The following is an 11,000-nucleotide window of genomic DNA, read 5'->3' on the forward strand; positions in this document are numbered from 1 at the left end:
GAGGGGAAACTGGGAAGGGAGAAATTTACATGTAAATAAAGAAAATATCTAATAAAAAAAGAAAGAAAGAAAGAAAAAAGATCAAACACCGATGAATCTTCTCTTCAACTACACAAGCAGGAAAACTAGAAATCTAAATTTGAATGTACAATTTGATTGAAGTTTTGCATCAATTTAAACAAACACAGACATGGCTAGGCAAATGTTTGCCATTTCTGGTCTAAATATGGTCACATACTTGGGTAATGTTATCTGTTGGATTGGGTCTATACCTCCTGCTTTTGAGACCTGTTTCTAGGTTCAGCCAGGTAAGTTTGTTCCTGTTGATGTTTTCTCTGCAATTAGAGAGTAGGTCCAGAGATACCTGCTCTAATGTGACAAGTTAGCGTTCAGTTCCAAGAGATTTTTGCCTCCGTGCTAACCTGTGCCATATGCCTAACGCATATGTGCAGGTATAACACTCACTCAGTGTAACGGAGCCAAAGGCCAAAGAGTAAGCAGTATAAACAGACCCAAACCATAACAACTATTTATTGAGTGCCAACTATGTATGTGTTATGCTCAAGATATTCAACTCAAACCCAGGGGTTGTGTTTTTTGAAGTACTGTTGATAGAAACACACCAAGAATTTCTTTAATTACTTACTCCTGCATCAAGTAAGTTTCCCCTACAGTTTGAAGAGCCAGAGCCATTCATTAGGTATCACTTAGGTCATGCTTTTCAGATTTGCTCCAGGTGACATCCCATCTCCAATGCCAGCATCATTCACTGTTACTGTTCCATTGCCTTTATTGGAAAATAGGCTACTCCAGGAGTGTCTAGTTCATTTCTGCAATTTTAGAAGCTGATCCATGTTTGCCATGATGCCTTCTGAAGGATACAATCAACAGGACTCTAGATTTGAGAACTGAGGTTTACTAAGCCACTCCTCCAACCAGGCACTTCATGAAATATCCATGTGAATATCCACAGAATATTCACAGCCTGTTGAGGGAGACTTCACATTTCACAGATGAAGAAACTGAGAGCCAGAAAAAGTAATGAGTCACACAACTAGAGACAAACCTAGTCACTGAGAAACTGAGGCTGGGTAAATTGATTCTCTTCCTTTTTGCCTTTTACTCTATACACAGTTCTAAATATAGCAAGCTTGATAAACAGCAGCAAAACTGGAGGGCAGGGGGACCGGAGTCTGCAGTTAAGAATGAATGGACTGTCACAAAATGTTGAGACACTTGTATGTATGTGCTATACACAAGTGTACCTCTCAGGAAAATAAGCAGTCCCTCATTGCTTGGACTCTGCTCCAATCAAAGACTATGTGGTGTTCTGGGAAACCTTGTGACTCTCATATATGATAATGTTAGTAGAAATGTTTGTGTGGGCAACCTTTTCTATATCGGACAAAAAGACCACACTGAATCTTCAAAGTCCAGAAGTCTTCACTATTCTTCCACTGATGGGAGTAAGGAAAGGGGGTGAGGATGGCAGGGGGATTTTTAAGGAAAGGGATTGAAGACTAGAAAAGAACCAGATGACAAATCTTGGGCCTTCGCCCTTGCCTAGAAATACCATAAAATATCCTGAACTCAACGTCTATTTCTTTGTTTCTACCTCAGTCTCCACCACCCTAGTGTAAACAGTAAAGATATTTAATAAGTGGTGAAGAGTTCCTTGAATGGGATCCTATACCCAGAGTTTATGTAACAATCCCAAGGTCAAATTCTCCGGTCCTTTTGCCAGGACATACCCGTTTATCATCCCATCTGGTCCTCCTCCAACCTCTGGCTACTGTAGTCCTCACAGACTTTGTAATCCTCTTCCTCCTGAGAAAAAGTAGTTGTTGCTTTTGTTATGGTTAGCCTGTCTCAGGCTGGGGCAAGAGCTATATGGTTTTGGATGTCTAAAAACTTCCCTCTAGGTAATGGAGATTCTGAGTGAAAATCTCAGAGAACAGGACTTTTGTGTGTGCATATGTGTGTGTGTGTGTTTAAACCTTGTTTCTCTGAAGGTAGATGGAGGTCTTCTTGCTAATGTGGGTCACCTGGTAGAAGAGCAAGTGGGAAATCTGACAGAAGCTCTTGGCAAACTTCCTGTAAATGTAAGGCTTTTGCCTGCCTCTACAGGTCTAGTGCTGTCTGTCTAGCTTGTGGCTCCTCAACCCAGATGCCATTTGTGAGCCCTATTATTGGCCCTTAATAATTAAGTCACCTTAGGGATGCAGAAAAGAGGTCTGCTTACAACAAAACAAAACAAAACAAAACCAAAAACAAAAAAACCAAAACCCTAGCCCCATCAGGCTTCTCAGGACTGAACCAAATCCAGAGACAAAGTTTGGACTAAAACTGAAGCCAGGGATAACTGCAGAAGCTCTTATCTTGGAACATCCATTGGTGCTAGACAAGTTTAAGAATTATGGGGGGAAATCTGACTGAAGCTCTTAGCAAACTTCCTGCAAATGTAAGGCTTTTGCCTGTGTGCATATGCTGATGTTGTTCACAAAATACTAGCTGCAACCAGGAAACTTCTAGGGTTTCTTGCCTGTGTGTGAACATTGATGGAGCTGTGGTGTAAGATTTTTGTCACAATCTGGAAAGGTCATTTGCTCAAGTGGATGCGTTGGTGTTCAGTGAACATGGTGATCTCACTAAAACCACGACCACATTCAAGACATCTGAAGGGCGGTTCTCCATTGTGAGTGCGCTGGTGCCGTAGGCAGTTTGAGCTGTTGGTGAAGTTCTTGCCACACTCACAACAATTGTAGGGCTTCTCACCAGTGTGTGACCGCTGGTGTTCCAGCAGATAGGAACTTCGTCCAAAGCTGTCTCCACACCAGGCACAGAAGTAGGGTTTCTCACCTGTGTGACAGCGCTGGTGCTGTAAAAGGTTGGAGCTCAGGCTGAAACTCTTGCCACAGAGGCCACAGCGGTAGGGTTTCTCACCAGTGTGAGTACGCTGGTGCTGGATCAGGTTGGAGCTAACCCTGAAAGTCTTACCACACTCAGCACAAGCATAGGGCTTTTCCCCAGTGTGCACCCGCTGGTGTTTTGCCAGGTCTGCACTGCGACCAAAGGCCTCTCCGCACTCCATGCACTTATGAGGCCGGAGACCTGAGTGAGAACGCCGGTGTTTAGTGAGATTAGAGCTGAGGCTGAAGCAACGGCCACATTCTGGGCAGGGGTATGGCTTTTCACCAGTGTGAACTCTGTAATGCTTAACCAGATCTGAGCCACGCCGGAAGCTTTTGTCACACTCTGGACAGCTGTAAGGTCGGTCACACCCATGGCTGCTTTGATGGTGAATGAGGTCAGAGAGGCTGGGTACAGCCAGCCCACAATTCCTGCACTTGAAAGCTTTGGAGACTGCAGGATCACCGGTCTTGGCAAAGGCTTCTTCCTCGGGGCCAGAGCCTGACCTACATAAGTACTGCCGGTCCAGCAATTTTTCCTCGGGGGCTGGTTGTTCCGGCCGCGCCAGGAGGTGGCGCTCATGTAGCGCGGTCTCGCGATCCAGGGGCGACCTGGGGGCCCCGGTAAATTTTGATGTCGGGTTCTGCAGCAGCAGCTTCGTCCCATCTAGATTCTCCCTGGTCACTTCTGGCGCCGCAAGTTCCATTGCGGCCGAAAAGCGCTCGGTTTCCTAAATGCCACCCGTGTAATTAACTCATCAGCACAGCTGGAGGAGGGGGGCACTGGAGGCTTGGAGGCCAGCACCGGAAACGGAAAGGTCCCCAAGCCCGAGAGACTCCAGGAAGCGGCAGCGAACTTTCCCGGTAGGTTTAACTCTTTCATTCGCTTAGAGAGACCTTTCTGTCGGGAACTTAGCACTTTTGAAACGGCTTGGGGTTCTGCGAGTCGGTCAGTCCGGCTTTCGCGCCCATTGATCACCGCGCTTGAGGGTTGCCAAGAAAGTCTGAACGTCGCTGACGAAGACGTACCGAGAGCGAAGTAGCTAAGTCACGTTGGGGAGCACAGGACAGGACTATGACTCCACGGCGGGGTGTCTGATTCTAGAAGCACCAGTTCACTCTTCGGCCCTGGGAGGAGTTTCTCTCCCACCTAAACTGCACGAAGCTTGGCGCCGACTACATATCCCAGCATGCACCGCACGCGCCTCTTACTTTCACAGAGATAAATACCATTCTCGCCATGTCTTCTGCGACTGTGCAAGTACCCGAGTTCCAGAACCTAGAACTTCAACTTCCGACTCGCAAGATAACTGCGGCGGCGCTCTTCAGAGGAGCCGCCTGGCCACGCCCCCCTCTTCCAGTTCCGCTCTCTCACAGTACCGGCGAGACGCGGGGCGGAGCCTTAGGCCCGGGCCAAGATGGCGGCTGCGAGACCGGCCCTTACGGACTCGCTCTCGTTTTGCCTCGCGCAACTCACGGCGGCGGCCGGGGAGGGGCCAGGTGGGGGAAAGGACCCAGCTACCAACGAGACACCCCTGGGCCGCGCGCTCTTAGCTCTTCGCACGCGCCACATCAAGGCAGCAGAGGGAATTGAGCGCTTCCGGGCACGCGGCGGGCTCCGCCCCCTTCTCGCCCTGCTACGCCGAACGGCTGCTGCGGGCCCCGCCCCGTCCCAAGCGGTCTCTGGCTCCGCCCCCTCGTCGGTTGCGTCAGATGGTTCTACCCCTGGCCACGCCCCCGCTGCCGAGTCGCCTTGTACGCCTTCGTCGCCAATACGCCTGCGCAAGACGCTGGATTTGGCGCTCAGCATTCTAGCCAACTGCTGTACAGAAGGGGCGTGCCGGGCCGAAGTGCGTAGACTTGGAGGCATTCTCCCTTTAGGTAAGTGCTCCTCCCCTATTTCTTAGAAGAGTTCCGACCCACAGGACCTGTGCTCTCCTTCCTTTATGTCAGGACTCTGAGTACACGCTGATGGTGCAGCGCCACTCATCTCCTCAGGTGTAATGCTATGTGACGTCACCGCTCTCTATAAATTATACCTGGACCTGCCCAGACCAGAACTAGGTGCTGGCTCCTGCCTCACTTTTGAGCAAGTGGTTTATACTTTCTATTTTTGGTGCTTCTCGTGGACAGTGTCCGTCCCTGTGCAAGGCTTCACATGGATGAGCAGGAGGCCAGAAAGTGTAGTTTTAAAAGTTAGAAAGTGGTGTTGTCAGACACACCAAGCAAATCACCTAAGCCCTCCAAAGCTAGAATTGTGTAATAACAATAGCTACCTGGGAAGATTGAAGTTGAGTAGAAAATGAAATTTAAATGTACAGTGCTCAGACTCCAAGCATAGTTGGGTACTTACACACAGTAAACAAATTTCAGCAAGTAATAAGCCTTTCTGTGTACTGGGAGATTTGGCGCCTCCTCATGGTAATGATGGGAACAACGTTTTCGTCATTGCCTGTCCTCTTATAGTATCTCAGTTTTGACAAAAATCTTAATTTTTTAAAGTGAAGCATTTTTTATATTTAAACTTGCATAGAATGCAAGTAGTGTGTTTGACAGTAGGTTTGACAGAATGCCAAGTTCTCTCTAACTTTGCCTCATGTGCTGGGCTGTATTACCTTTTGATTAGCAGAGATAGAAGTTGACTTGGTTCAAGCCAAGTTACCTGGACTACATGTCCACTTCAGCAGCTCTTCCTGCCATATTCCTCTCTCTGGTAATACCCTACCACTGCAGTTGCCAGAGTGTAGCGTGACATTCCCCTTAAAAACCTTTCGGTGGCGTCTGTGGCCTTCACATTTATATTTTGACTCCTTGGACAGGCATTTGAGGGTCTTTGTGAAATCATAGAACAGACACTATTACCCTGGGGCATTTGGAAAAGCTGCTTCAAACCTGAGATCCTCCAGCCTTTCCATTTACCTTCTTCCTGGCACATATCCCCTCAGTCCTTCCTCCAGCTCTTGCTCCCCCTTTAGCATCTTCTGAAGGCCTTCCCTAACTCTCATCTCTCTCTCCTCTCTCCCCCTCCTTTAACTCTCTCTTGGGGTTGTTGGGGATTGGCTCAGGGTTTGGTACAAGCGAGGCAAGCACTCCGCCTCTACTTATGTCCCCAAACATTTGCCACATTCTTGCTTTGGTTGATTAGAAACAAATAAAGAGTAGAGTCTTCAAGAAGACATACTGTCCTTGCAGTGACCATTCTTCAGTGTGTGAAGACAGACAGCATCCAGAACCGAACAGCCCGTGCTCTGGGGAACTTAGCCATGGAGCCTGAGAGCTGTGGGGACATCCACTCTGCTGGTGAGAGGCTGTGGGAGTGGGGTAGGCTGAGACTCACTGTAGGACTTGCACGTCTTCCCTGCTCACTATGTATCTTCCACTTCCCCTTTTAGGTGCTGTTCCCTTTCTGGTTGAGAGCCTCACCGCCTGCCAGGACTCACAGTGCCTACAGAGCATAGTTCGTGCCCTCCGCAACTTGGCAGACTCACCCCAGCACCGCCTGGCCCTGGCACAGCAAGGAGCAGTGCGGCCACTGGCCGAGCTCCTGGCGACTGCCCCAGACCCTGCCCTGACCTCGGCCCTAGTCCGTGCTCTCTTGGAACTCAGCCGAGGCTGCTCCCGGGCCTGTGCTGAGCAGCTGAGTCTGGGTGGGGGACTGGGCCCACTTGTCAGCCTGGCTTCTCACCCTAAACGGGCAATCCGTGAGGCAGCCATTCTGATCCTTGCCAATCTGTGTGCTCAGGGCCTGGTGCGGCCTGCACTGGGCAATGCTGGTGGTGTGGAGGTGTTACTAGGTGAGCTTAGGCGGCGACGGGGTCCCAGTGGGAGCAGCTCAGCTTCTCAGCAGCCCCTAGTGCGGGCTGTGTGCCTCTTATGCCGGGAAGCCATCAACCGGGCTCGGCTTCGGGATGCTGGTGGTTTGGAGCTGCTGATGGGTCTGTTGCAGGACCCTGGTGCCAGTGCCTGGCATCCACGTGTTGTGGCTGCTCTTGTAGGCTTCCTCTATGATACTGGGGCCTTGGGCAAGTTACAGGCTCTGGGACTTGTACCTCTTCTGGCCAGGCAGCTATGTGGTGAAGCTGGGGAAGAGGAAGAGGAAGACATAGAAGCTGCTTCCTGGGACTTCCCCGAGGAGCGGACCTCTGGGCAAGCAGAGGGAGGAAGCTTCCGAAGCCTCAGGTGAGTCCTCGTATCAGGGCCTGAGGATGGATGGTGCTCTGGGGAGGGAGTTTGTGTCTGCTACAGCCATCTTCCTCACCTCTGCCTCTGTTCTGTCATAAGACGTTCACCAAGACTGATTCTTGAATCTCAGGTCTCCTCTAATATGACTTGGATCTGCCATCTGACCCTGGCCCCGCCCCATCATCTAGAACTCTGGGCCCTATACAAGTTAATTAGGGGTGGCGTGTGTCCTGCTTACAGTGGTATGCTGTGGAGCTTCAAAGCATGTTTGATTGATTGATTGATTGATTGATTGATTTAAGGTGGTGTTTTACTATGGAGTCTAGGCTGCCTGTATCTCACTATATAGCCCAGGCTTTCCTTGAACTTGGAACTCTCCTCCTAGTCTTAGCCTCTAGAGAAGTTCTTGTTCTGTTCCCATCACCAAAGCATAACTAGTTGACCTCTCTGAGCCACTGACTTCTTGTGTGTGCAATGGAGAATAATAGCATATGTGCCCACAGAGTTATTGCAAAGATTGTCCTTGCTTAGCTCCAAGCGATGGTTGGTAAATGTCAGTCTTGTGAGTTGACTCCTTGCTTGCTCCCTGACGGCTTCCTCTCCAGTTCCTAAGCATGATGAGGCAGTGCCATCTGAGAGCTTCTGTGTCCTGTGTGCTTTCATCTCTCCTTCTGTCTCTTCGGTTGCTCTCCTCTGTCTGGAATATTCTTCCCCCTTAGGCTTTCATCTCTCACCTCCTTTGCATCTATGCTTGGTTCTCACAACCTCTGGAAGGAGTCACGGTCGCTGTGGTGTTTCCTGGCTCACCTCCTCTGCTCTCTCTATCCCTTCCCCTTCTGTTCCTACCCGGCATTGCAGGCTTTACAGCACATACCATGAAAGGTTTGTTCTGTTTTGTTTAGATGAGGGGTCTCACTGTAGCCCAGGCTGATCTTAAACTTATCCTGTGTCAGCCCCGAGTACCAGGATCACAGGCACAAAACACTGCATACCTGCCCAGACGAGCTGCTTTGTGAGCTTGTGCTGTTTCTCCTCAGTAGATCATAAACTCTGGGAATAACGTTTTGTTTATTGATTTCTTGAGCACCTGAAGCTGGACTTGGCACATGGTAGACACTAGTAGTTCAGAGTGAGGTGTGGCCCCAGTGCAGCTTTGGGTCCTCCCCATTAGCACACCTTTCTTTCTCAGAGCTGTCGCCTTTCTTATTGTTCCTTTCTTCCCCCCTCCTCCCTTTCTTTCTTCTCTCTCTCTCTCTCTCTCTCTCTCTCTCTCTCTCTCTCTCTCTCTCCCATCTGTCTGCTTTTCTTTTCGTGTTTTGAGACAGCATCTTACCAGGCTGTCCTGGAACTCACTATCCCAGGCTTGCCTTGATCTTGTGACGCAGGACCATCTTTTTGATTCTGCTTCCTTGCCTTGGCTCTGGGTTCAGACCCCTTTTCTTCCTGTCCTCTGTAGGTTGTGGCTGATTTCTGAGGGTTATGCAGCAGGCCCTGGAGATATCTCCCCAGATTGGTCTCCTGAGCGTTGTCCGATGCCAGAGCCATCTGAGTCAGTCAGTCCTACCCCTGGCCAGACCTCAATGTCGACACCCCGCACACTTCGCAAACCTGGCCGTGTCCCTGCTGCCACTCCCGAGGAGCCTTGGGGCCAAGAGGGGCCAGCCCTGTTGCTGTTGTCACGATTCTCCCAGGCTCCTGACCCAAGTGGAGCTCTGGTGACTGGCCCAGCACTGTGTGGCCTGTTGGCCTATGTGACAGGTGCACCAGGACCACCAAACCCACGTGCACTCCGTATCTTGGCGCGCCTCACCTGTAACCCTGCGTGCCTTGAGGCCTTTGTGCGCAGTTATGGTGCAGCGCTGCTGCGGGCCTGGCTGGTACTCGGTGTCTCACCAGATGACTGGCCTGTGCCACATACCCGGCCTGTACACCGAAGCCAGCACCGAGAGCTGGGTATGTTTCCCCTATCCCTACCCACATGAAAGGCCCGTTTCCTCCCGTACCTTTTGTGGACCTAGAACCTCTCCTTCCTACTCTTGCCTACTGTCTCCAGCCTAACATCGAGGCTGCTCAGCCCCTGGGCATTGGGGGTTTGAGGGCCTGGAAGGCAGGGCACATTCCCTTCTGATCCATAGCCCTGGAATACTGAGAGTTCTATTCTGTCCTTTCCCCAAACCTTGGGGCCCAGGTAACCTGGTACCAGGTTTAGCTCCTAGTACCTTTCTACATTTCTTTACCCACTCTATTCTTGGCTCTGTACTGTCCTGGGCACACTCACTTGTGTCCTCAGACCAAGGCACCATGTCCTCGCAGGCTCTACTGCCATTTGCATCTTAGGAGTACCCGGTCTTCTGTGCCTGACTGCAGGCTGTTTCCGTCTTTGAGGGCCCAGAGCTGCAGCCTGACATCCACGGTTCTGTTCTCACCCTTGATTTTTGTTCCTCACAACCTAAGCCTGTCCTCCACCAGGGCTCATCACACTCCTCTGTTGATGTCTAACTGAGGTTTTACGCTCCCCCTTTTACAGATGCAGAGTCCTGTCTTGCCCATAGCACCCTGATCTTTAACCCTGACTCCCACCCTGACCTGTTGTGCCTGTCCCTGCAGGTGAGATGCTGCTGCAGAACCTGACTGTTCAGGCTGAGTCCCCCTTTGGAATAGGTGCCCTCACCCACCTGCTGCTCTCTGGGAGTCCTGAGGACCGCGTAGCCTGTGCACTGACCCTACCGTTCATCTGCCGGTGAGGGGGAATGGGTGCCTTGCAGGGGTCGTGAGCAAGATTGCAACTCTCCAGCCCTGCCCTTAGCCTGCTGAAAGACCCATTTTCCCCACAGGAAGCCGACTCTATGGCGCCGCTTACTTCTGGATCAGGGTGGCCTCCGAGTCCTCCTCATGGCGCTGACTCAGCCGGCTCCACACCCGCTCTTCCTCTTCTTTGCAGCAGATTCCCTGTCCTGTCTCCAAGGCCTGGTGTCTCCCACTGCAAGCCCAGTCCCTTTACCTGACCTGCCCTTGGAACTGGACTCACCCTCCCCTTGCCTCTACGAACCTCTGCTGGGTCCAGCCCCTGCCCCAGCTCCTGACCTGCACTTCATTCTGGATTCAGGCCTACAGCTCCCTGCTCAGCGGGCTGCTTCAGCTGCTGCCTCCCCTTTCTTCCGGGCCCTGCTCTCCGGCAGCTTTGCTGAAGCCCAGATGGATTTGGTACCACTTCGAGGCCTGTCTCCTAGTGCAGCGTGGCCTGTCTTACATCATTTGCATGGCTGCCGGGGCTGTGGGGCTGCTCTGGGGCCTGTACCCCCACCTGGTCAGCCCCTGCTGGGCTCCAAGGCTGAGGAAGCTCTAGAAGCTGCTGGCCGATTCTTGTTGCCTGCACTGGAGGAAGAGCTAGAAGAAGCTGTTGGCCGCATCCACTTGAGTCCCCGGGGTGGCCCAGAGTCGGTGGGTGAGGTATTCCGCCTAGGCCGGCCCCGGCTGGCTGCCCACTGTGCACGATGGACACTAGAACCAGGGCAGTGCCCAAGAAAGCGGGCCCTGGCCCTCACGGGGCTCGTGGAAGCAGCAGGTGAGGAAGCAGGGCCCCTCACTGAAGCTTTGCTGGCTGTGGTAATGGGGATTGAATCATAGTGCATATGCCCTAGACTAAACTGTCGGCATCCCTGGGAGAGGACCCAAGGGATGAGTTGGCTGTAAAGGAGGCTTCTCCCAGCATGAGAGAAGACTGCAGAAGGAGCTATCCTCAGGGACTGAAGAGAAAATGGAACTGAGTCGCAGGATGAAGATCTAAAGATCCATGACTAAAAAGCCAATACCGGAGTCTGTGCAGGAGTCCAAGGGCCAGCTCAGGCTCAGGGTCTGGCCTGACTCAGCACTATGGCATTGACATTAAAAATCTGAGATTTAAACACT

The 11,000-nt window shown here is 51.4% G+C and overlaps 2 protein-coding genes across 2 annotated transcripts; one reads left to right on the top strand and one right to left on the bottom strand.

The window, feature by feature from the left end:
* Positions 1-1,485: 1,485 nt before the first annotated feature.
* LOC116103053 (zinc finger protein 239-like) lies at positions 1,486-3,641 on the bottom strand. Its single transcript, XM_031388464.1, has one exon. It carries the CDS (start codon positions 3,614-3,616, stop codon positions 2,600-2,602), a length of 1,017 nt encoding a protein of 338 aa, XP_031244324.1. The 5' UTR covers positions 3,617-3,641; the 3' UTR covers positions 1,486-2,599.
* Positions 3,556-11,000, top strand: Armc5 (armadillo repeat containing 5). The gene is made up of 6 exons (XM_031388463.1): positions 3,556-4,790; positions 6,102-6,209; positions 6,302-7,088; positions 8,548-9,044; positions 9,699-9,831; positions 9,926-11,000. Exons 1-6 carry the CDS (start codon positions 4,328-4,330, stop codon positions 10,716-10,718), a joined length of 2,781 nt encoding a protein of 926 aa, XP_031244323.1. The 5' UTR covers positions 3,556-4,327; the 3' UTR covers positions 10,719-11,000.

The sequence above is a fragment of the Mastomys coucha genome, unplaced genomic scaffold, assembly GCF_008632895.1.
Source record: "Mastomys coucha isolate ucsf_1 unplaced genomic scaffold, UCSF_Mcou_1 pScaffold21, whole genome shotgun sequence".
In the NCBI taxonomy this organism is placed as follows: domain Eukaryota; kingdom Metazoa; phylum Chordata; class Mammalia; order Rodentia; family Muridae; genus Mastomys; species Mastomys coucha.